The sequence below is a fragment of the Littorina saxatilis genome, linkage group LG17 (assembly GCF_037325665.1).
Source record: "Littorina saxatilis isolate snail1 linkage group LG17, US_GU_Lsax_2.0, whole genome shotgun sequence".
In the NCBI taxonomy this organism is placed as follows: domain Eukaryota; kingdom Metazoa; phylum Mollusca; class Gastropoda; order Littorinimorpha; family Littorinidae; genus Littorina; species Littorina saxatilis.
Window position 1 is genome coordinate 51,510,194 of NC_090261.1, and position 26,299 is coordinate 51,536,492.

The 26,299-nt window shown below is 42.6% G+C and overlaps 2 protein-coding genes across 3 annotated transcripts; both read left to right on the forward strand.

Annotated features, from left to right (window-relative positions):
• Window positions 1-4: 4 nt before the first annotated feature.
• LOC138953890 (lysophosphatidylserine lipase ABHD12-like) lies at window positions 5-11,645 on the forward strand. Of its 2 annotated transcripts, none has more exons than XM_070325869.1 (13): window positions 5-77; window positions 768-951; window positions 1,664-1,779; window positions 2,918-3,020; window positions 4,480-4,611; window positions 4,856-4,932; window positions 5,451-5,580; window positions 7,289-7,326; window positions 7,517-7,596; window positions 8,093-8,175; window positions 8,678-8,756; window positions 10,977-11,104; window positions 11,400-11,645. In XM_070325869.1, exons 2-13 carry the CDS (start codon window positions 929-931, stop codon window positions 11,440-11,442), a joined length of 1,032 nt encoding a protein of 343 aa, XP_070181970.1. In that variant the 5' UTR covers window positions 5-77; window positions 768-928; the 3' UTR covers window positions 11,443-11,645. The 2 variants fall into 2 exon arrangements, with proteins under 2 accessions (XP_070181970.1, XP_070181969.1); XM_070325868.1 differs by having other exon boundaries at window positions 39-240.
• Window positions 11,646-15,337: 3,692 nt separating this feature from the next.
• Window positions 15,338-26,184, forward strand: LOC138953832 (uncharacterized). The gene is made up of 5 exons (XM_070325777.1): window positions 15,338-18,432; window positions 19,808-20,473; window positions 20,915-21,085; window positions 22,222-22,449; window positions 22,772-26,184. Exons 1-5 carry the CDS (start codon window positions 15,856-15,858, stop codon window positions 23,942-23,944), a joined length of 4,815 nt encoding a protein of 1,604 aa, XP_070181878.1. The 5' UTR covers window positions 15,338-15,855; the 3' UTR covers window positions 23,945-26,184.
• The last annotated feature ends 115 nt before the right edge of the window (window positions 26,185-26,299 follow it).

The window sequence follows — 26,299 nt, forward strand, 5'->3', positions numbered from 1 at the left end:
TCAGAGTTAACGCCCCTGAGCGGTGTGGATTTTTACTTCCGCTTCCGCTTTCGATACAGATGTTTTAAACGACAAGGGTACTTTCATTCAGTTGACACATACTTCATTCAGATGTTTGGGTTATGTTAAACTTTAGCGTCGTAAATTTCAGGAAAACGCTGAATTTCAACCATTAGCTAACCGGGTTTGTCGCGTAAAGCAAACTTGCCTACCAACCCACCCAGGGTTTTGTTTCCATAGGTAAACTATCCACTTTATCTTTCACTGTAGTGTTACAAAGTGTAGGGAAATTAGACGCATTTTGAACTCAAAGCCATGACGTTCCCTACACAAGGAAGGGAACGTCATGGCTTTGAGTTCAAAATGAATTAGACGCACCAACCAAATGAGGGTAGTTGCCCTGTACAGAGATTTCCTCACTAATCGAAGAAGAAGAAGAAGGAGAAGAAAGATTCTCATGTGATACGACACGAGTAGACGAAATGAAAAGCGCAGCTGTGAAATCTCACTCGATCTCAGCACGGTGGAAACTGGAAATGGTATAGTTTTGTCGCTCAAGTCAAGTCGTTTCAGTCTACTATGGATATGGGTGTAGATCTAGATTCCCGCTAGATGTTGGTCGTGGGATTTACATTACAGGAGCCGATTTTGTATGTGATTCTAGCCTAATTTAAGCCAATATACACTCATAGTTGATACACAGTGAAGCTAGACTTCACATAATGTTATGCTTTGTTCATGTACAGTGGCGTTTATCTTTCTCACAGAGTGGAACTGGAAAGCTTTAGATCAAGCACCTGTGGTACACGGCCCTCATGGCTTCTCTCCTACACATGCATGCAGTTCATCTTGCAAAGTTGTAGACAAAACCGGATGTTTTTGAGAAAGATATTGCAGTGCTTGCTCGATCAACAAAGGAGCAAAGAAGATGCCAACATTAAGAATGAAAAGGTATGCACAGACTGCTGCTTCTGTTCGTTGTTTTGAAGAGCATATATATAAAGTCCTAGTCCTACATGTGCAAATCGAAGTCTGATTTTGCAAGTTGAAATGTGTAACCATGCTGGTGAAATAGACAACGTTTGAATATACCTCTGTCAGACTTTTTTGGTCTGTGGTAGAGTGGTTCTATTATGCTTTGAAGGTGGGACAAGTTGAGCGACATATTAGGCCCCCCCAAAAATAGTCTGTTTAGTGTTTACGGTATCCCGACTTTTTGGCATTGGGAAAAAAAAAAAGTTTACCAAAAAAAAATTCTGTTTTTTGGGCAAAATAACTTAAAATATGTTTTTTGGGGGAAAAAAAAAAATATCCCGACTTACCAACCCTATTTTTTTTGGGCCTATGTTACCGTAAACAGACTTTTTTTGGTGTGTGCCTTATATAGCTCAGGGGAAATGATACAAGTGGAAAAATGCAGTTGGAAGAAAAGGAATGTGAAGTGATGAGTCTAAAGGCAGCGATTTGGTTGCACAGTGGAACCCCATTTTAAGACATCCACAAATCTGAGAAAATAAGGAGGGAGTCTTAAAGTAGAGGTGACTTTACAGAGCTAAAATCTGAAAAAGTCAATTCTTTGTGGGGTCTGAAGATATGGGGTCTTGAATTAAAACAGCTATTTCATCCTTTCCATGTATGAGATGATTGACAGCATCTGTACTAGGACCAGGCGGTGTAAGTGGTGTCTGGTGTTCACGGTGATCGTCGTCTATGGTGTCATCCCTGCCGTGGTCCTCCTCTTTCCTGGGATTGTGTCACACATTGTGCTCTCTTACTCAGGTCAGTATAGCTGTCAGCTAAGTTATATATAGAAATTTGTCTTTTTTTTAAATCCCTGAATACGGATTGCATTGGTGTTGCTTTACAGACGGGCGCTGTGGCGGGGTGTTAAGACGTCGTCCTCTTAATCGGAAGGTCGATGGTTCGAATCCCGGCCGTGGCCGCCTGGTGGGTTAAGTGTGGAGATTTTTCCGATCTCCCAGGTCAACTTATGTGCAGACCTACTAGTGGCTTATCCCCCTTCGTGTGTACACGCACGCACAATCTTGACCAAGTGCGCACGGAAAAGATCCTGTAATCCATGTCAGAGTTCAGTGGGTTATAGAAACACAAATATCCAACATGCTTCCTCCGAAAGTGGCGTATGGCTGCCTAAATGGCGGGGTAAAAACGGTCATACACGTAAAATTTCCACTCGTGCAAAACACGAGGGTACGTGGGAGTTTCAGCCCACGAACGCAGAAGAGAAGAAGGTGTTGCTTTACAAAGGAGGCACATGTACAATGGTACCTGCAATGTGTGGCCCCTCTGGTGAGAAGACATCTCCCTGTTGTCCCTTTTTCTATTATCTCTACTAAAATGTACCTGTCATGACAGGCCACCTGCAATGTAGGGACACTTTTGGCTTGTTCTAAGGGTGTCCTTTCATCACAGGGTTTACAATTTACAATTTAGAATTGTGGCCTTACTGAACTTTCTGTGGCATTTTCTGGTACAGTAGAACCCTCCCTTATTGTGACTGGTTTGTATGACGTCAGAGTAATAGGCTTGTGATCCAGGATTCCTCCTCATGAAAAAATATACCATTTTAGAAATTGGCTGGCAGATTCACTGTATATTGTCAAGAATTGAAATTGAATGTTATGAAGTCTGTTAGTTCTCCTAATATGGAGAAAGAAATCAGAATACACAAGAAAAGTTCTTTGTAATTATAGCATGTATTAGACTATTACTTATAATACAATACATGTATTATATCAATTCTACAGTTTGTGAGTACTAAAAATATACAGCTAAACAAAGTGAAAGTCTTACACTACAGACAAATATATTCTTAATGAAGAATTTAAGTTTGTTTTTGTTTTTGTGTGTTTCTTATATCATATCATTACATTAATGTTTTCAAAACTTTCTCCAGTGCCGCTATACTTTGGCGACCTGAAACATCCTTCAAGCGCTGGACTGGATGCAGCCAGATATGTATCTGTGGCAACCAACACAGGAGACACTCTAGGTCTTTGGTAAGTGTTTTCTTTATTTCTCTCCTCACAGTGGAACCCCCCTTTCGGTGTTAAAGAGGAAGTAGTCTTCAAATGCAAGTGGATTGACAGAGGAGATGTAGCTCAGTCGGTAGCGCGCTGGATTTGTATCCAGTTGGCCGCTGTCAGCGTGAGTTCGTCCCCACGTTCGGCGAGAAATTTATTTCTCAGAGTCAACTTTGTGTGCAGACTCTCCTCGGTGTCCGAACACCCCCCGTGTGTACACGCAAGCACAAGACCAAGTGCGCACGAAAAAGATCCTGTAATCCATGTCAGAGTTCGGTGGGTTATAGAAACACGAAAATACCCAGCATACTTCCTCCGAAAACAGCGTATGGCTGCCTAAATGGCGGGGTAAAAAACGGTCATACACGTAAAATTCCACTCGGGCAAAAAAAACCACGAGTGGACGTGGGAGTTTCAGCCCACGAACGCAGAAGAAGAAGAAGAAGAAGACAGAGGTAAGGAACACAAAATCTGAGACAGCAAAGTCTTGAAAGGAAGGAAAGTGTTTTTGTTTTTTATAGAGAAGGTTCCGCTGTAACCCGTTAAGTTAGTTTGTTAGGGAAGTTTCCACCACATGGTTATTCAGTCTGTGATAGGGTGGAGTGGAAGGGGGAAAATAGGCCAGGAAGCATAAATGAGACGCCAAGACAGAGGTTGCGATAACGTGACTTTTATTTAACGTACACCAGAAAGCAGACACCAGAAAGCAGTGTCGTTCCTTCCTCAATATACAGCCGCACACAACTTGTCGGAACTCGAATTACGATCCCGGTCGAAAGTCACTTCGCTGATATAAACCCAGCTCTAAAACGTTTGTTCAACTGAACACACACACAAAGTCTCTCTAAACAATCCTCGAATCATTCCTTCGCCAAAATACAGTTATAATGGCCCAAACTACACTACTTGCATTGATTATTACAGAAACACAAACATCGTTCAACTACAACTAAAACATCACAATCCAAGATACGCACACTGACACGTCTTCACACTTCGAAATCACACCGGGTACTCTTCTAGCCCACGCTATTATTCTGACTCACGCGCGCACCCGTTCAAACAATCAACCAATAAGAAACCAGCCTCCATACACACCTACAATTAGCTACAACACACAATAATCCTAGCGGGAGACACAACTTGGGTCAGGGGAAGATAATAGACAGGGAGTAAAAGAGAGGGACAACAGTACATGAAATCGCCATACGGCTACAAGTCATCTAACAGACATTAGGACCCTAAATTATGTGCACACTTCCAACAGGTTTCCAATTACTTTTATCCCTTATACGTTTTAATATTAGAGTATGTTACGATCCTCAGTGTGTGTGTGTGTGTTTATTAATTTGTTTGTGTGTGTGTTTGTGTGTGCATGTGTGTTTTGCTTCTTGTTAATCATTTAAAAAAAATTTCTGTTGTTTTCTCTTCGTAGGCATATTCTACCTGAATCAGTTTTGGGGGAGCAGAAAGTCCAAGAAAAGCCTATATCAGACGCAGAGTTTGATTCACACATGGCATCAGGAGATCCCATCTTTATCTATGTTCACGGAAGTGGAGGAACAAGGTACAAAGTAGCTGAGATTTCTTCCATTACATGTGAAACTGAAAGGGAGGGGGGGGGGGGGGGGGTTGAGAAAATGCAATAGCAAAAATAGTGTAAGTGTCTAAACGTTTTTGTATTCCTGTGTGTGTGGGCATGTGTTAGTGTGTGTCACGCGTGTGTGTGTGTGTGTTTTAAGAAAGATTGTCCAAGACAGCATCAGTTTTTGAGTTTCTATTAATATATATATATTCTTTTTCTTATGCAGAGGACAGTTTACAAGAGTGTACACATACACAGCGCTTCGGGGGGAAAATTGGCATGTCATTGCTTTTGATTTCAGAGGTGAGTTGGTTTTCTTCTTCTACAGTGATTTTAATCAAATCATTATTACTCAGCTGTAAGATAAGAAAGATAATTCAATACAGCCTTTCATAAGGGAACCTTTTGTTTTGTTTTTTGAGAGGAAAACTCTTCACATGGGATGGAAAGCTTACAAAGTTGACACATTTTTTTCTCCGACAGACCCGGTCTGTTACTTGTTGAACGTACATTACTTTTCTGTTTTGAGACAAAGAATTATTATCATCACTAACTCTTACTTGATCCCCTTCTTGCACATCAAAAAAAGATATGCATCTTTCTGTTTTGAAAGTTGTAATACATGTATTTATGTTTATCATCTGTGTATGTGTTCATTTACTGTACATCTTGTTCACCTCAATAACATTTTTTATGTTCGTTCAGCAAAAGCTTGTTGGTGGTGTGGTGGCGTCTCTGTTGAACTTTAAAATTAACCCATATATATGATAACTGTTTCTGTTGCTATAAGTTTTCTTGAAAATTGTCGTTCTTCTTTGTAGGTTTTGGAGATTCTTCAGGGGAGACAACAGAAGCCAACATGGCAGAAGATACTGTCACTGTTTATAACTGGGTCAAAAAGCACTCAGCTTCTTCACCTGTATTTCTCTGGGGCCACTCTTTAGGCACAGGGTAAGTATCTTTTTTTTCTCTTTCTTCTTCTTCTCAATTCATATGGGCTGAAACTAGCTTGTGTTATTTCCACAAGTAGGTTTTACCGTTTGGATGATGACTGTTTTTACCTTCCATTTAGGCAGCCATGCATATTCCAGACCTGCCTACCCTTACGATTTGGGCGTAATTTACTACGATTTTTATTCCAAACTACGCCACTACGCTTTCCGCGATAGAAATACGATTTTTAAGAAACCGAAAGTACGATTTTTCGCATGAGACATTGGAGAGTCTGCTCATCCTGAAATCAAGATCAGGAACCTTCGGCACCAGGCAGTACAGCCAAGCAGAACTTGGCAGATTTAAGTCATGCTATTACAAGTCTTTGAAAAAGCTCTCTACCTCCAAATAAACTCTATGCTCATTCAGCAAACTCTTGATTACACTAATGGTGGAGCGCTGGTTATGTGCGAGGCTGATTTTTTGAGATGTATGGCCACATGACATATTTTGCTTTCGTCATCCTAGATTGTTTCAATCAGTGTAGTTTCCCAGTGCTGTGTTCTAGGGTCGTTTTGATTGACTTCACAATTTGAGAAAATCAATGACATTTTATTTTTGCGAAGCAACTGAATATGAACAGAAAGTGTGCAGAAGAATGTTTGTGTCCTGCAAGACTTTATGAACAACTATTTCTCCGTTGGGAGAAAAATGAGGATGTCTACAGGCAAGGTAGTGTCATATTCTTTATTTTGGGTTCTCCTTTTAGTCACACCCAACGATGGCCGTTACTTTTGGCAATGAAAAACTACTCTTTCTACCACCAGATTACTCTTTTTGGCTGGGCTCATTACTCCTTGTAATTTTTGGGGTATGCAGGTCTGATATTCCGATTTCGAGCAATGCATGCTTGGTATTTTTATGTTTCTATAACCCACCAAACTCTGACATGGATTTGCAGGATCTTTTCTGTGCGAACTTGGTCTTGTGCATGTACACTCGAAGGGAGATAAGGCAGTATACATATATATATATAGCAGGTCTGGGCAGAGTTGACCTGGGAGATTGAAAAAATCACCACCCTTAACCAACCAGACGCGGATGGGAATCAAACACTGAACCTTCCGCATGGGAGGCTGACGTGTTAATTATTCACTAGGCCACTGCACCTGTCTATTTTTATTCCTTCCTTCTGGTTTCTGAAAACAGTCATACACAGATCATGCATGTCTTGGTCTAAAGAAATAACGGCTACTCACAAACAGCTACTGTCAGGAAACACTAATGTTCAGAATGTTAATTAGTAAGTTCAGTATGGGGTATAGTAAGCTGAGCGTGTTGTACTATATGATTACAAATGTGGTCAAAAGAATATGCTAAACTTGAAACATTTGGCTTTTCAATGGTCATGTATGTTGGTATAAACCAGTATTAACATCAAGAAGTGTTCGCTGTGCAATCCATAAACTACCAACCCTCACGGAGATTATAATTAGAGACATGTGTGTCGCAGTAAAGTTTGTGTTGTTGTGCATTTATACTTCTGTGGATGAATTTTTGAGTTACCGTAATCAGGTTAATTTATGCTTTCAGAAGAGGTCTTCTGTCTGTCTGTATGTGTGTGTGGTTGGTATATGTGTGGTTGGGTTGGTATGTGTTTGTGTGTCTGCGTGCATGTCTGCATGTGTGTGTGTTTGTGTTCATATTCAGAGCATTTTTTGTGCAGGGTGGCAACACAAGCTGCAAGACTGTTATCATCCAAACGTGAGTTACTGATCTATGTCCTTGGTACAAAATGCACAACACACAGACTGAAGACTTCAGATGTTACTGGAAATTGTTGTTTTGGTGGTGACGATTAAGATGAGGCTGGTGTTGCTGTGGTTAGTTCTGATAAATAACGTATTTGTGTATTGTTATCTTGCAACGTATGGTTCATATTTTATTTCTTTAGATGATGCCCCTGATGGAATAGTCTTGGAAGGAGCTTTCAATAACATTCATGACCTGTTGGAGGTTGCCTTGATTACAATGGTACGTAAGAAAACTCACATGCACGCACGAACACGTGCAAGTACACACACACAGGGGTAGACAAAAGATAGACATGGACACAGCTGAAGCACAAAAATGTTGAAACATCGAATTGAGACGTCTAGGCCCAGGCTTCACTCTGAACTGATTGACTCACTGAAAAGGGGGGAGGGGGGGGGGGGGGGGGGGCGGGCAGGGAAGGTTGGGGAGAGAGATGAGATGAATAAGAGATCGGGTGTGTGTGTGTGTGTATAAGAAATGTAGGTTCATTTCTCTTTGAACATTTATTTTCTTCAGAAAAAAAATCTTTGTGTAGTCTCTTTTCATTCGGTTTTTAAACTATAATTAAGATACATTAAGCATGCATGTTTGAATTATTTTGGATCAGTTACAAAAAAAGTTGTGTTATGAAGTAATTCTTCAATTTATGGTCTTCTGCAGAACTAAGTAAGTCATATCCCTAAAGCAAATATTTTTTACTCTGTTTCTGTTTCAGCCTTATTGGCCCTTTCCTTTTCTGCTGGACATATTTCAAGATGCATTGAAAAGCAGTGATATTCAATTCAGCTCTGATGAGCAGTAAGTGGTTTCTTTTTCGTTTTTTTCCTCAAGGCATGGACATGATGGGGGGGGGGGGGGGGGGGGGCTGTGTGTTTTGGATGGCAGCAGCCAACTCATGCTTAGAGAATTTTTTAAGATTTGTTCATTAGCATAACAGTGAATGTACAATAATGTGAATGGCGGTGAATACAGCTTGACAGCTCTCCAATCCAGCAGCAGTTCACTTGAACTGAATGATGATTTTTAAAAAGAGTGTGTGTGAGTGTCTGTGTTTGTGCGTGTTCACATGTGTCTGCATGTGTGTGCAGGCATGAAGGTCTACTTTTTGCTTGTGTTTTTGTGTATATTTGTCTATGCTTTATGAAAGTATAATTAAACATAAACATTGGTGTGTCTGTGTTTGTTAGTGTGTGTGTGTGTGTGTGTGTGTGTGTGTGTGTGTGTGTGTGTGTGTGTGTGTGTGTGTGTGTGTGTGTGCAGTGTATCTTTGAAGGGTGAGGACAATGTTTCATTTTTGCAGTTTACGCCACGTTCGGTGTCCAACTTTGATCATTCATGCTGAAGATGACAGAATTGTGCCTGTGGAACTTGCCCGCAAAGTATGTTGTTTCTCTGAGACTCTCTCCCCCCCCCCCCCCCCCCTCCCCCTCCTCTCTCTCACTTTTGCTATCTCTCCCTCCAAAGCTCTCTTGCACTATCTTTCTTTTTTTTTTTTCTTTTTTTTTTTTTTCTCTCAGTCTCTGGACATGGCCTTTTGTTTGTGCATCATTTCATTCATTCATTTATGCCTTTGACCCCGTCCGGGGCATAGGCCGCCAACAAGAGCTCGCCAGGCACTCCGATCCTGGGCCAATCTCTCCAGTTGTCTCCAGGTGTAGCCGGTGTGTTTCACCTCTGCCTCCAAGTCACGACGCCAGGTGTTTCTTGGCCGGCCTCGTCTCCTCTTGCCCTGCGGGTTCCATGTGAGGGCCTGTTGCGTGATGCTGGTTGTCGTCTTGCGGAGTGTGTGGCCAATCCACCGGAAGCGTCTTTGCAGAATGTCCTGTTCTACGGATAACTGTTTTGTTCGCTGCCAAAGGTCTTTGTTGCTGATGGTGTCAGGCCAGCGAATTCGGAGGATTCTTCTGAGGCAGGTGTTAATGAAGGTCTGGATTTTTCTTGTGATGGCAACTGTAGTTCTCCAGGTTTCGGCTCCATACAGCAAGACTGACTTCACCGTGGTGTTGAAAATCCTGAGCTTGGTGTTGATGCTCAGGTCTGCTGATGCCCATACGTTCTTCAGTTGGAGGAAAGCTGCTCTTGCTTTGCCAATCCGGACTCTAACATCAACGTCCGTGCCACCCTGCTTGTCGACAACGCTTCCGAGATAGGTGAAATTGTCTACCTCTTGCAGTGCTTCACCATTCAGCGTGATGGGGGTCGTGTTGGCTGTTGCGTTGGTCCTAAGGACCTTGCTCTTCCCCTTGTGGATGTTGAGGCCAAATCGAGCGGAGTTGTTGGCCACAGTGCTGGTCTTCTCCTGCATTTGTTGTTGGGTATGGGAAAGAAGGGCCACGTCATCTGCAAAGTCCAGGTCATCCAACTGTGTCCAGAGTGTCCACTGGATTCCGTTCCGTTTCTGGGCTGTGGATGCCTTCATCACCCAGTCAATCACAAGTAGGAACAGGAAAGGCGATAGTAGACATCCTTGTCTCACGCCTGTTCTCACTTGGAAGGCATCTGTTAGTTGACAGCCATGGACTACTCTGCAGGTCAAACCCTCGTATGAGTTCCTGATGATGTTGGTGATCTTTTCTGGCACTCCATGATGTCTCAGCAGTTTCCAGAGGCTTTGTCGGTCAACGCTGTCAAACGCTTTCTCGTAGTCAATAAAGTTGACATAAAGAGACGAGTTCCATTCCTGTGACTGTTCGAGGATGATGCGCAGCGTTGCTATCTGGCCCGTGCATGACCTGTCTTTTCGGAATCCTGCTTGATGGTCCCGCAGCTGAGGATCGACAGCATCTTTCAGTCTGTTCATTAGCACTCGATTGAACACTTTGCCTGGGATAGACAGCAGTGTTATCCCTCTGTAGTTTGAACAGGCGCTCAGGTCTCCTTTCTTGGGCAGTTTGACCCCTCTTTCCATTCTGATGGAACTTGTTTTTCTTCCCAGATCTTAAAGAAAAGGGGATAGAGCATCTCCACGCTGGTCGCCAAATCAGCCTTTAGCGCCTCCGCTGGGATACTGTCAGGTCCTGCCGCCTTGCCGTTTCGCAACTGTTTGATGGCCTGGCTGATCTCCTCTTTTGTCGGCGCGTTGCAGTTGATGAAGAGGTCTCCGTTGGCTGGTGGGATGTCTGGTGGGTCCCGTGGAGCTGGTCTATTTAACAGCTCCTCAAAATGTTCCATCCATCTTTTCCTTTGTCCTGCTTCATCAGATATTGACTTGCCCTCCTTGTCCTTCACAGGTCTCTCAGGCTTGCTGAACTTTCCGGACAGCTTCTTGATGGTGGCATAAAGGTCCCGCATGTTTCCATGGTAGGCGGCTTCCTCTGCTTCTGTTGCCATCGTATCCATGTAGTTTTTCTTGTCGGCCTTGATGCTCTTTTTGACGGTTTTGTTTGCGCTTGTGTATTTTTGTTTGTGCATAATTTTGCATTATTTTCATCAGTGTTTCAGGTGTTTCAGCATTATTATCTGACATTCTCACTGGGAAAAAACACACACAAAACAAATGTTGCAGTAAAAATAAACACAAGAATACGAACATATGTATCATCTGAATCCCAGCTTTCACCTGACTGCCTGATTAATCTCAGCCTCTTTTTTTTTTTTAGTTGTTCAAGTCGGTGGTGTCAGAACCAAGCGTTGATCAGCCCCGCGTCACAATGCATGTGTTTCCTGCTGAGAAGGGATACGGCCATAACCGCCTCAACCAGGCCCCAGATCTTGGCACTGTTGTCAGGTAAGAAATGTAACATGTATTTATGTGCCTGCGTTAGTTGTATGAAAATGCTCTTAGTGTTACTCTCTAACTTGAGACCTCCGACCTCCCCCCCCCCCTCCCCCCCCCCCCTCCCCCCCCCCCCCCCTTTAACTTGCTTTTTCAAATTATCTGTTCTGCAACTTTATGTCCATTGTCCATTGTCAGGCTCCTTCCTTTTTAATCTCTCATTTTCTCATGTGCTTTTGTAGTCTTGAAATGGAGTTTCCTTGTACTATATGTTTATTATACTGAACGTTTGTCTTTTCTGTTGCAGACAGTTTGTGGAAGAATCACAAAAGGATAAAAGAAAAGCATGATAGCATTTTGGACAAAATAATGAGTCCAACCTGTTAGCAGAAAAGGGTCTGCTTCAGCAGTGTGTGTGGTGTATGTGTGTGAGTCTTAGTGTGTGTCCTGGTGTGTGTATGTGGGTGTGGATGTGTGATCATTAGCATGGTTGGTGTGTATGCAGTCCTGCAACCTATATTTACTGCATAATTAAAGATGCATTGCAATTGTCTGTGTATATGTTTGTATGTGTGGGTGAGTGTGGATGTGTGAATATGAGCATGGTTAATGTGTATTTTTGCAAACTGTATTTACAGCATAATTATTTGATGTATTGCAATTGTGTGTGTGTGTGTGTGTGTGTGTGTGTGTGTGTGTGTGTGTGTGTGTGTGTGTGTGTGTGTGTGTGTGTGTGTGTGTGTGTGTGTGTGTGTGTGTGTGTGTGTGTGTGTGTGTGACCCAACATACACAGAGTGCAAGCACAACCAGCTTAAGTGGAAAAATAATTGTTTTTAAAGAATAAAGTTCCTGTGTAAAGCCAGGCACAGACACACACTCACACACACTCAAGCATACGCTCATGCACACTGGCACACACACGGACACGCACACACACACACACACACACATCTCTCTCTCCCCCCCCCCCCTCTCTTTCTTACTGTATCTTTCTCTTCCCCCCTCACCCCTCTCTTTCTATATTTCTGTTTGCATGTGCGCTCAGCTGTTTATCCCCCTGGCCTGATTGGGTGTACCAGACAGTCAGTCATACGTCCACACAAAATGTTTCAAGTGTGTTTGCAAGCAATTCTTGGCATCTGTCCAAACATGTTTACATTTAGTCAAGATTAGTCATTTTGATGACGTCATATCCGGCTTTTTTGTAAAAGTTGAGGCGGCACTGTCACACTCATTTTTCAATCAAATTGATTGAAATTTTGGCCAAGCAATCTTCGATGAAGGCCGGACTTTGGTATTGCATTTCAGCTTGGAGGCTTAAAAATTAATTAATGACTTTGGTCATTAAAAATCTGAAAATTGTAATTAAAATTATTTGTTTATAAAATGATCTTAAATTACGTTCATCTTATTCTTCATCATTTTCTGATTCCAAAAATATATAAATATGTTATATTCGGATTAAAAACAAGCTCTGAAAATTAAAAATATAAAAATTATGATTAAAATAAAATTTCCGAAATCGCTTTAAAAACAATTTCATCTTATTCCTTGTCGGTTCCTGATTCCAAAAACATATAGATATGATATGTTTGGATTAAAAACACGCTCAGAAAGTTAAAACGAACAGAGGTACAGGAAAGCGTGCTATGCAGCACAGCGCAACCACTACCGCGCTAAACAGGCTTTTGCACGAGCGGCGGACTACGGTCATTGTGAAAAAATGCAGTGCGTTCAGTTTCATTCTGTGAGTTCCACAGCTTGACTAAATGTAGTAATTTCGCCTTACGCGACTTGTTGTTGATATCGATTCAGCCCATGGTACAAAGGAACCCCCTTTTAAGACCCCCGCTCCCCTCGTTTTAAGATAAGCACCCTTTTAAGACCCCCGCTCACCTCGTTTTAAGATAATTATAAGCACCCTTTTAAAAACCCATGGTCTTCAGGATGGTTGCTCATAACGTCTTACAATTTTCCTCCACTGTAAGACACCGTCCGTTTTAAGACCTGATAACAACAAGAGGCGAAGCCTTCAAGGCTCACGTAAGAACTAGACAAACAGTAACACAAACTCAATCACTCCGTCACACATACACACCCACACACACAGTAAGCTTAGGTGACACTGTGCAAGAAAGAGAGACACTAGATCTAGATCTGTCTGTCTGCATGTAGCCTACTTACAGGGACACGACTGCCAAATAGTCTCGGCCCGCTCAAAATAACAATCACCGAGACCACACACACCACGCGAGAGAGAAAGACTACAGGGAGGCATGCCGTCATGATGCATTAATTGACGTCAAACACTTTTGACCGTGACGTAATCTTATTCGAGCTTTATCCATAGTCTTGGATAACCACTCACACATAGACTCGGAAATGTTAAAGTTTCTACCACAGACATACACACGCACGCACACACACACACACACGCACAAACGCACAGACAGACAAAGTTACGATCGCATAGGCTACACTTCGTGAGCCAAAAAGGTGGTTCCACTGTAATTCTTATTTTACTCGGCTAGCGGACTCTGGAACCGTGAAAAGTAAACAAACCCACACACCAACAAAACGAGGATTTACACAACAAACTTCAAATATCAACGAGAAAGGAAATCATCAGCGAACAATAGAGCAATGAAAATAAGTATGGGGCAAAACAAAACACACATCAGAATGGCAGTACATCCACCTGTGTACAGACGGTGTTGTTTCACTTGGTATCAGTGTCTAAAGAAAGCGTTAGGGAAGTATTATAGTGTCATTATCTCTACAAGGAAGTACCGGTATATCGGGTTTTCCCAAGTGAACTGGCTAGCTAATGTTTGGTTTGTCGCTGCATACTGCAGTGCGTCCTCGGCTTTTCATTTTGTCGCACGGTGGAGACATTTTGTACAGTGAGTGGCTGAAATTGACACTGACATTTCAAAATATGTATCAATTTTATTCTGGTACAGTATGTGTCATTTTAGACATTTCAAGTTGCTAGTAAGATAATAAAGTATCCGAAGACTTGAATGTTGACGTGTCGTGATTGTCGTCTAATAATACCGTTTGTAGCCTATACAGGTACTACATGTAGCAGTTTTTGATTCGTCTGTGTCTTCCTGTTGAATGTGTAAGCCCGGCTTCCTGCTTTTAGTACAAAGTTATCCCGTGCAAGTCTATTACCTGTCACTTAATTTACAGATAGAAACTGAAGCTAACACTGATGGATGCTGGTTTTTCACACTTTTTGTAAAGACATTTAAAGGTCCTTGTCTACATTTTTATACCGAAATCGCCATTTGACCATTAATATGCAGAGTCTATTATCTACAATTATCAACAATACACCCCCTTTCGATCAGGAAAGACGAAGCCAGTGTAGCCGTTTGAAAATTCATTGTAGTATTCCAGCGTAGTACTCATAGTAGGATATCCTTATTTGGAAAATGCCAAGCGCAAAACTCCTCTCAAATCCCGTGCATTTCGTGCGTTTAAAAAAAAGCGTGGACAGCGCTCCAGTGTCAAACTGTTGCTGCACTTGTTTGGGCGTGGCTATAAGCATAGTGACATGAATTTGATTGGTCAGTATTTTTAGGCAAAGCACATGTTCTCAGCAAACAGAAAAGAAAATATTGGAAGCGTGAGTCACGCTACCCAAAAATAAAATCTTTTTTTACATATATTTTTTTTCTATAACTTTTTTCCCCATGGTTCATTCATCATCTGACATAACTTTTTAGCGAAATCTAACCATAAGATTATTGAAAACAAGTCGCGTAAGGCGAAAATATAACATTTAGTCAAGTAGCTGTCGAACTCACAGAATGAAACTGAACGCAATGCAATTTTTCAGCAAGACCGTATACTCGTAGCATCGTCAGTCCACCGCTCATGCTCATGGCAAAGGCAGTGAAATTGACAAGAAGAGCGGTTTAGTAGTTGCGCTGAGAAGGATAGCACGCTTTTCTGTACCTCTCTTCGTTTTAACTTTCTGAGCGTGTTTTTAATCCAAACATATCATATCTATATGTTTTTGGAATCAGGAACCGACAAGGAATAAGATGAAAGTGTTTTTAAATTGATTTCGAAAATTTAATTTTGATAATAATTTTTATATTTTTAATTTTCAGAGCTTGTTTTTAATCCAAATATAACATATTTATATGTTTTTGGAATCAGAAAATGATGGAGAATAAGATAAACATAAATTTGGATCGTTTTATAATTTTTTGTGTGTGTATAATTTTCAGATTTTTAATGACCAAAGTCATTAATTAATTTTTAAGCCACCACGCTGAAATGCAATACCGAAGTCCGGGCTTCGTCGAAGACTACTTGACCAAAATTTCAACCAATTTGGTTGAAAAATGAGAGCGTGACAGTGCCGCCTCAACTTTCACGAAAAGCCAGATATGACGTCATCAAAGACATTTATCGAAAAAAAGAAAAAAACGTTCGGGGATATCATACCCAGGAACTCTCATGTCAAATTTCATAAAGATCGGTCCAGTAGTTTGGTCTGAATCGCTCTACACGCACGCACACACACACACACACACACACACATACACACACACATACACCACGACCCTCGTTTCGATTCCCCCTCTATGTTAAAACATTTAGTCAAAACTTGACTAAATGTAAAAAGCAAAAATGTAGACGACAACCTTTAAGATTGAAAGCGCAATTACTTTTTTTGCATGAACTGACAGTGCATTTGTTTCACTATTTCAGGAAGTAAAGGAGGTTGACATATCAAGACAAAAATGAGCCGACACATCATCTTTTGCGTACTGTCCTGTTTGGCTCTTACACTGTACGTATGGGGTGCTTACAGCCTTGACGTAGGATGTGACGTCGTAAAACGTCACGAAGGAAACCTCCGCGTCATCTGCAGGCAAAAGCATATGACGTCACTGCCGACACAATGGCCGCCAGGATGTATCGTATCTTTGAGAGCAAAGAGGACTAGTCTGTACAATATCAGTTCTCTTGGTCACCCCCAGATGGTCTGCCTGGAAAAGCTCAACCTGGATGACAATCTTCTTCGTGAGGTGCCCGCCTCTGCCCTGAGTGGCCTTACCAGGCTCAGCAGCCTGAATCTGGATCGGAACCTCCTCAAGCAAGTCCCCACAGAAGCCTTCCGTCGACTCTCTTCTCTGAAAACGCTCTCCCTCCGATTTAACTCCTTGGAGACGATTTCGAACTGGGCCTTTCAAGGACAAGGTAATTTGCGGTCGCTGTATTTGGATTTCAACTTCGTAAGTGTCATAGCAGCACGTGCGTTCGACGGTCTGTCCAGTCTGACTTTTCTGAGTATGACTCACAATTTACTGGTGTACAGGGGTCTGCCATCAGGTCTTTTTGCCGCTACAACTGGCTTGCAGTCTCTGCATCTTGAGCACAATGACAACGACGAGCAAGGCGAGTACCCCAGACACGTCTTTCACGCCCTTCCAAGGCTCAGGATTTTGTCCATCGACACATTCTCCTCTGTTCACTTTGGGTTAGATTTTGCGGCCATGACAGAGATTTACGACCTTGATCTTGGCCACAACTGCAGCCTGACAAGGCTTGGAAAAGACTCGTTTGAAGGGTTCAAGAACTCATCTCTAGAGATCATTCGTTTAGACTGGTGTCCCCTTCATTTTGTAGACACGTGTGCATTTTGTGACCTACCTCGACTCCAGTGGATTTCAATGTCGCCTGGACGTCTTCTGCCAGCAAAGATGGCGGCAGAGACACTCTACAAACTGCGTCAGAACATCGTCTACACTGTCGACCTGGTACATTCCCGTGCGCCTGCCAATCGGCCATCCTTTGCTGCACATTGGAAGAATTTTACGGTCATGTATTGCAGTGGCGACTATAAATATGTTCCTTTGAATTTCTCTGATTTGTTTAGCGTTCCTGTAAAAACACCACGAGATGCAAAACCCTACATCATAGATACCTTTAAACCCTTGGCCTCCAACACGTCAGCAAGTAATTCACGTGGAATAGTGGTTGAATGCGTAGCCACATCAGTTATGATTAATGTTAGTCACAGATGCGATATAACCTTCGTGGTTGAAAACGACGTTAAACACCAAATAAAGAAAGAAAGAAAGATTAGTCGCAGATTTCCTCTCTACATTCTTCAAGTTTCTAAACACGGACTGCAAAAACCAGCCTTGTCGCTTATTCAGAAATACGAACACCTTGCAGAAATACGGCATCCACCGTCCACCCTACACATAGAAGTGGACCCGTTGTGGACAGAATTAAATTTGTCTCAGTACCTCTTTGAAGAGTTTCCGCATTCTGACCTCTACTTTCACACTGTTTCGAGTCTGAGGCATCTGGACATGTCCAACTCGAGGTCTCGTGTCTGCCATAGCCCAATCCATGGACTGGAAAATCTGACATCTTTGGATATGAGTGGGAGCCCGTGTTTTGACATTACCGAGACCATGTGGGATTATCTGCCTTCGTTGCAATCTTTGAACTTCTCCAACATGGCTCTCAACAACAGACAGTTTGATCGTCGCAGTCACCGCCTTTTAAGCAGAGTTTCTCATCTGATGTCTCTAGATTTATCTAATAATTCACTTCGATTTACCATGGGCGCTTTTCACGGAATGAGGAATTTGAAAAAACTGATACTGTCTAACAATTTGATTTCGTCTTTGGATGGTCTGGATCCAGAGTCGACCCCCAGTCTGTCTGTTCTGGACCTTTCCTTCAACAGTATAAGATACTTTGCTGATCACGAAATTAGGAAATTTGACGAGTTTGGGAACAGTCGCAATTTCTCACTATATTTTGAAGGAAATCCTTTGTCATGCGGATGTCAAAGCATGAATTTCATCTCCTGGATGCTTAAAACTACTCTGAATATCTCGACACCGAAACCTTCCTATCCGAACTATAAATGCACCACTAATTGGGGAGAAACTATGACTGTCGGTCAGTTTTACTACGAATATGGCCCATTCTGTGCAAATGAGGAAGACACGACAAAAGTACACACAGGACTTTGGTCAATTGAGTACACCTGCACCTATCTTGGTCCTTGGTTTACAACCGTTCTTGAAATGCTGGGCGTGATTTTTTGTGTCCTTTGCTTTGCATTGTGGCAATATTTGAATAAGAATGTTATAAAAACAGATACTTTCTTCCAAGAAATAGAGTTGGGCAGGCCTGGGGTCAAAACAAATGTACACGATCCAGCTAACTCTTACACCAAGAGGAGTGACATCATGAAGAATCCGCACACCAAGAAAAATTCAAGGCAAACTGTTCGGGGCGACCAAAATACAAATGCGTGCGCATCAAGAACCGTAAAAGTACAGCATGAGAAGGTTAGTGGGTGTGTACGAGTGTTGTCACTGTAGATTCCCCCCACCGCCCCCCCCCCCACCCCCTGCCCCCGTCATTTACATTTACCTCGAGAACACACTGAATGTTCATTATTTGCATGTAGTATGTTTTTTTTATATTTAGTCAAGTTTTGACTAAATATTTTAACATCGAGGGGGAATCGAAACGAGGGTCGTGGTGTATGTGTGTCTGTGCGTGTGTGTGTGTGTCTGTGTGTGTGTGTAGAGCGATTCAGACTAAACTACTGGACCGATCTTTATGAAATTTGACATGAGAGTTCCTGGGTATGAAATCCCCGAACGTTTTTTTCATTTTTTTTTATAAATGTCTTTGATGACGTCATATCCGGCTTTTCGTGAAAGTTGAGGCGGCACTGTCACGCCCTCATTTTTCAACCAAATATGTTGAAATTTTGGTCAAGTAATCTTCGACGAAGCCCGGACTTCGGTATTGCATTTCAGCTTGGTGGCTTAAAAATTAATTAATGACTTTGGTCATTAAAAATCTGAAAATTGTAAACAAAAATAAAAATTTATAAAACGATCCAAATTTACGTTTATCTTATTCTCCATCATTTGCTGATTCCAAAAACATATAAATATGTTATATTCGGATTAAAAACAAGCTCTGAAAATTAAATATATAAAAATTATTATCAAAATTAAATTTTCGAAATCAATTTAAAAACACTTTCATCTTATTCCTTGTCGGTTCCTGGTTCCAAAAACATATAGATATGATATGTTTGGATTAAAAACACGCTCAGAAAGTTAAAACAAAGAGAGGTACAGACAAGCGTGCTATCCTTCTTAGCGCAACTACTACCCCGCTCTTCTTGTCAATTTCACTGCCTTTGCCATGAGCGGTGGACTGACGATGCTACGAGTATACGGTCTTGCTGAAAAATGGCATTGCGTTCAGTTTCATTCTGTGAGTTCAACAGCTACTTGACTAAATATTGTATTTTCGCCTTACGCGACTTGTTTATTATTAGCATTGATATTCAATCATACAGATGGGTGTTTTGATACTACAAGAGTTTGTCAAAATCACCGTTTCCGATAGAGAACTTTTAAACGCCAAACACAAATAGAGGCTAAGAGAGAGACAACGTGTTCATCTCGTTAAATTAAGTGTACTACATACAGCCGATTTAATGGACTGAAACAAATAAATGGGACAATCTTGACAAGCTACTCATGTTTCTGTCTACATGTATTTGGTTTTCTTTTGTTTTCAAATTCTGGAAAATGCAAATTGATCAGTTGTTCTGACAAATGTTTCGGCGTCGGTTCTTCTCAGTTCTTCTCGGTTAAATGCTCAGATATCTTTCCTTTTTTCTTTTCTATATTTTAGGCAAGCCAAGACGACGCCGGTCCTCATTACCCACCTATAGTATGTGACAAATGGCTAACATCAGCTTCTGTAGACGTGGAAGGGGATGTGCTGCGCATTACAGGATCTGACGTCATATTGCACGTGCCGCCTTACGCAGTGAATGAAGACAGTACCGTGAACATCCAGAGCGCAGTGTGCGCGAACACGGAGCACGTGCACAGCGTGATGAGTCTCAGTGCAGAGGAAGAAGTTGTCAGTCCGCTGGCCGAGTATTGGGCTGGGATGAACTTTGTCTTCAAGCGCCTGGTCTGTATCGTGCTCCCGGCGCACTGTCTGCCCCCTCATCCTGATCTGGACCAAGTCCAAGTCCACAGAATTTCACGGGACCAAGATGGCCGTGCAAACATCACTCAGCTGCCAAGAAGAGAACTGAACTTTCAGGAAAATGCATCCGATTTGCTGGAAGATGGCCCGTTCTACCAACTTAGGGATGATGGAACAGTGCGTGTGTATACAGACAGTTTCTCGGCCTACGTCTGTGTGTACTGTGGTCTTCGACAAGGCCCCGTGACTCTCAAAGCCATGGTCTGTGGCACACATCATCAAAAGCCGAGCGGCCAGCATGCTGTTCATATCTCTGTTCATATCTGGGACAGGCGTTTGAACATCAGAGATTTTAGAGAGGTATGTGAATTGATTTTTTCAGTTACGGACCCTGTGTCGCTTTCAGCTGCGGACAGCAGAAAGTATAGAGTAGACCTGTTTAATTACTGAAGTGCATGTAAATAGATATTTCTCGCTTATAAACTGATGTTGTTGTTGTTGTTGTTGTTGTTGTTGCAAAAAAAGTAGTAAAATACAACTGTTGGCATGGAATAATATGGCATCATGCAATTTAAGCAAAACTCGTTTGGAAAGGAATTAATGTTCTTTGAGTAAAAACATTTTGTACAGCTTTCTTTTTTAAGAAATTTCAATTGGCTTTAAATGTCTTTTTCAAGTCCTTTTCTTTCTGTGATTTGAATAATTAGGTTTCATGAAAAAAAATGCACATGCTACCGTATGTTCTTTTCATGTTTATACTTGAGTACTTTGACACGCATACTTTTAACCATGCACGCACAGGAATACGGGGTCGGTGACCTAGGTGTTGAGCTAGCCTCCATGGCAGTGAATCTCCTGGGGAGCACGGAAGGATCCTATCTGTGTCTCCGCGTGGAGACCTCAGGACAAGAAGCCGATCAGTGGCAACAATCCAGGCGGAGTGACGGCAGGCCAACCACTGCCCTTGTTCAGGTATAGTGGAAACCCTTTTTAAGACCTCCGAAAATCGGACAAAATCATGTCGTAACAAGTCACGTGAAGCGATATAAAAACATTTAGTCAGTCGTTGTCAAACTATAACGATCAATAACCAAAAAACAGTCACCGCCGAGACTACCTCCAGATAGTCTCGGCTAGCCCGAAGACTGAGGCGAGTCACGCTCGTCTCCGCGAAGCATGCGACCGTAGTATTTACTGAGCCTTTTTTCTTCCATTCTGAGCACATTTTTAGAGTAAACATAACATAACTATATATTTTTGAATTCAGGAGAAAGTGAAGAATTCAATGCGATCATGTTTTAATCTGTAACGAAAAATTCGATTTGAATGACAACTTTAATGAGCAAACTAATTAACTTATTTTTAAGCTTCCAAGCTGAAATGCAATCCCATAGTCCGGACTTCGTCGAAGATTGCTTGACCAAAATTTCAATCAATTTTGTTGAAAAATGAGGGCGTGACAGTGCGGCCTCAACTTTCACTAAAAGCCGGATATAACGTCATCAAAGATATTTATCGAAAAAATGAAAAATCTGTCTGAGGATATCATAGTCTGACGAAATCATACCCAGGAACCTACATGCGAATTTTCATGAAGATCGGTCTAGTAGTTTTCTCTGAATCGTTCTACATGTACACACACACACACACACCAGACCCTCATCTCGATTCCCAGTCAACGTTAAAACATTTAGTCAAACTTGACTAAATGTAAAAAAGGAGGGGGTCTTAAAATGGGGATATATACCTTTACAGAGGTTATGAACAGAAAATCTGAGAAAACAGGGTTTTAAAAGGGAAGTCTTAAATCGGGGGGGGGGGGGGGGGGGTAGGGTCTTAAAATGGGGGGTGGGGGGGTCCACTGTATCAGCTGTGGTGCTATAAAATACAATGTCTATCATCTCAAACAAAAATATCCTGCTGTACAATGGCATCTGAGCTGGTGTTAATTTGGTTGACTGCAAGATCTATGACGTATGGACATCTTCATGATCTGGATATCGAGAAGTTGACCCTTTACAGAGCAACTTTTTTGTTTTTTTGAGTGTCTTATCATTATCTTTATTTGCGTCCACTACCCAGACTATTGAAACTTTAAAACTTTGCAGCAACATCCGTTCAGCTCCGTAGTAACGTGTGACAACGTTGACTGTGACCAAAGACGTCTGTGGATCCGTCCAGTGACGTCACACTGGACCATGGAGAGCCGCTCGGGGTCAAGGCCAGGGGCGTGGTTACAGTGTGTCGTGGACATCAGTCACGTGACTGCCGCTGACGACACGCCGCAGTGGATTGACCGGCTTGGGCGTGAGAGAGTCACAACGCGACCATTTCTGGTAACGGCAGCAATACAAAATCATCATTATCATCATCATCATCATCATCATCATCATCATCACCACCACCATCAAAAACTAAACGGGAATCTAATACGCCATATATCATAAAAGCCGTAGGTCAGTTGTATTATGTGCGTAAAGTATTTGTACACACATACGCTTCTGATAGTTGAGTCAGGTAACAGAAACCATCCTGGAGGGATGATGGCGATACGTGTATGCTGTCATGTTTTACAATAATGCTCAATGCAGGCTAGGGAAGGACGGTTCCTTTAATTAAAAGTACATGTTTTTGATTTTGTTTCTCTATCTTAAACAGTGCTGTATGGAGACTGGGCCCGAGACAGCCGCATTTGCGCCTGATTCAGGGGACAGACGACGGTACGGCGAACGTCTCCCTGCCACGCTGTTTGTCCGGTCAAACAGCAGTCGCCCACAGGAACAGGAACCCTATTCACCCCTTGGGTCAATGTCCGAGTGCCCGAACATCCTCTCTCAGGCTCCGGTCGGATGCGTATCTGCTCCTATTCCAACGTCGCCGCCTGCTGCAGGAACAATCCCCATGATCAGTATGAACCAAGAACGGTACGTGCTGGCGACGGCTCGAAGGGCACTGCTGGCTGTTCAGCGGCCTTCCTTGCAGTTCCCTTCAAGTACGCAATTCCAAGACTCGCCAAGAGGAGAGAACGAACACCACCCATCGTCGCCGTTTCCTCTAATGACTCAGCTTCATGACTCTCCAAGGGGAGATAATGTAGGGCAACCTTCACCCGAATTCCATCCGAGGACACAGTTCCAGGACTTTCGGGGAAGAGAGAACGAGCAGGGACCGTCACGCCCAGGTGCTAGATGCTCACGTCATCAGCCGGGTACTTTGGACAACGATAACGACCTGCAGAGTCTTGGTGCATCTGGTGGATTTCCTCCATTGTGGTCCGTGCCCACCGCAGGGTTTGCTGACCTGAACCCCCATCCCCTTGGTTCATATGTAGGTTTTCCATGTCCAGGTCTGCCGTCTGTGCAGTATTCCGGTCTAGAATTTGCCGAAGGGGGCGATAGAGGAAGCAGACAGCTCCAGCGATTAGAGCAGCAATCGTCTCGTTCGCAACACAGTCTCGCAACCCACTTTGGTCCAGCCTCTGCAATGCAACGTGGTGGGAACGGTTCTGAGCAGCATGCGACACAACACTCTGATTACACAACGTATCACGTGCAGTCAGTCCAATCTGCACAGCTCGCTGGATCTGGCCATGATGACCAGCAAAGCCCTTGTGCATCTCAGCAAAGACTTAACATGTTGAGCCCGAGAGCCACTCATCGTGTATGTAATGACAGTGCCGTGCACAGAAATGCACAGACCCGTGAAGCCTTGTCCCGGGAGTTCCAGACTCATGGCACCACCTCACAATTGCCACAACAGGCTCCAGTTGCATGTGATTCCGATGGTGATCAACTGCTTGACGTGGACAATCCTTCAGACGGATCGATGTGAATATTTTCGATACAAGGTGTGCCACAAGAGTATCGTCTTACAAGTACTCTTCACTCCTCTTTGTGTTTGTCCACGCCCGTTTTTGACGTCGTTTCCAACCGGTTGCTTCCCTTTATATTGTGATCGGGTGGAGTGGAAGGGGGAAAATAGGCCAGGAAGCATAAATGAGACCCCAAGACAGAGGTTGTGATAACGTGACTTTTATTTAACGTACACCAGAAATAATGGGGGAGACGGGACTAACTCCCTACACAATAGGTAACTGAGGATACGCTTCACGCCTTACGGTCTTAACCCATCGGAGGCGTGACACACTGACAAGGACCGATAACTTCACAAGTTACTACAGGGGGCGCTACGCTATCTATAACGTCACACAGGATGTGACGCGCCCGCAACACAGGACACGCTATTACAAGACAAAGAACTAGGCTAGCGCGGGAAAACTGGGTCTCAACGGCGAAACAACGACACTGACGCTATAACGCCACTAGGATAAAATAGCTACATACATACGTGCACACCATAGCATCATTCATACGATCAGAACATATTATAGACAAGCAAATTTCAATATAAAGAAAAGAAACAGCATCTACTTACAGTTCACTCCTCTATGAAGAACTAAACACACACGGAGTTACGCCGGTCTGAATCACTCACCTCGCTGATGCCGGTAAATCAGCTATTAAACCACAGGTCAAAGATAATACTCACAATCCAGCATAGGCTACCTGTATTTTAAAAGATGTCACACCAACACAAAGAACTGTTTCAACTTGAAATAGAACACCGGTCTCAAGGCTAAAGCGCACTGACACGTCTTCACACTTCGAAATCACCGGTCAGACTGCCCGAACTCGCAGTGTCGGGGGTGGATGCGCACGCACCCGTTAAAGGATTAACCAATTAAAACGCAGCATCTACGCACAAAGACATACACGCATCACGGAACAACGACCTACACGACACCGCGGAACAAACACATGCACGCATGGTCAAGGGGAATAATTGGGGTAGGTAACGAGAGAAATGAACAACAGTACGTCAAATCGCCACACGGCTACATCATAATAAACCGAACATAGCCTCGGCCGTCATTCAGTCCACGTGTCATTATAGGCATGTCACCATAGTGATAGATGTGTCTCAAACACGTGGACAAGGAGCACGTATGGAGTTTGTATATAATTGATCAAATATTTTTCACAATTGATACTTGCATGTGACATTTAGAAGCACATGCACTTTTTTCTGGTTACACATTTCCTGTGTAAATTTATTTTTTATTTTTTATAACCAGTAACATACTTTGAAGATTAAAGACAAAAGTGTCGCATACTCTCCGAAATTTCGATGACAAACATGTACACAAAACTTCGATGATCTATATATATATATACGACTAGTGTCTGTCTGTCTGTCTGTTCGCGATGCACGGCCAAAGTTCTCGGTGGATCTTTTTCAAATTTGGACACCGTATTCAGCTACACCCCGGACACAACCTCATCGATGAGATATTTCAACACGTGCTCTCAGCGCGCAGCGCTGTGCGCGCTGAACCGATTTTTTTATTTTGTTTTTTTGTTGTTGTCGGGATCCACTACCTGTAACTCTTCCTTATCTTCTCCAGTGTTTTCAGCAGCGATTATCTCCCTTCCTCCGTGTGGCGTCAATCCATATTCCCGTTACTACGTTACTATTTTTAGAAGGTCACTGCACGTTACTATTTTTAGTGTTTTGCGCGTTTATCTGCTTTCCTTCGTGCGCCGGCGAAGCCTGGTATTCGGCTCTACTTCTTCCCGGCGAAGCCGGTACCCGGCGAAGCGGGTAATCATCTAGTAACAGATATTTCTCTTCATACATACAATTAAATACAGGAAATGGAATACTTTAACCTTTATCTTATTATAATTCTTTGTCACTCTCATGTTCCTCTTGTGTTTTGCTTGTTTACGAAAGCATAGTATAATTGACGTGAAATTCAAAGTATCATAGTCGGTCCTTGGACATTTGAGCAAGAGGCCAGATGGTTACACATTTGAATATTTGTGGTAAACTATGACTGTGTGTGTGTGTGTGTGGTGTGTGTGTGTGTTCACTGTTATGTGATGATAATGGTCTTATACAAAAAACGAGTCATATTACGTGACCAGGAAACATGAAAAGATAGGGATAAGCTGAAAAATTTGCTGTTTCCTTACTACTTACAACTTGTGAGAGACAGGCAGTCCGACAGACGACCACGCACGCACGGTCAAACGAAATGACATACATAAAAAAACCATAAGCTAAAGCACACAGAGAGACACAAACGCACACAGACTCACACACACACACCGTCACACACACTCA

Bases quoted from the DNA above. Each gene is read 5' to 3' on its own strand.
- LOC138953890 (XM_070325869.1), top strand. From the start codon at position 929: ATGCCAACATTAAGAATGAAAAG. The intron at 3,021-4,479 runs GTAAGTGTTTTC...TTCTCTTCGTAG, and splicing joins GGAGACACTCTAGGTCTTTG to GCATATTCTACCTGAATCAG. The intron at 4,933-5,450 runs GTGAGTTGGTTT...TCTTCTTTGTAG, and splicing joins CATTGCTTTTGATTTCAGAG to GTTTTGGAGATTCTTCAGGG.
- LOC138953832 (XM_070325777.1), top strand. From the start codon at position 15,856: ATGAGCCGACACATCATCTTTTGCGTACTGTCCTGTTTGGCTCTTACA. The intron at 20,474-20,914 runs GTATGTGAATTG...ATGCACGCACAG, and splicing joins ACATCAGAGATTTTAGAGAG to GAATACGGGGTCGGTGACCT. The intron at 22,450-22,771 runs GTAACGGCAGCA...TATCTTAAACAG, and splicing joins TCACAACGCGACCATTTCTG to TGCTGTATGGAGACTGGGCC.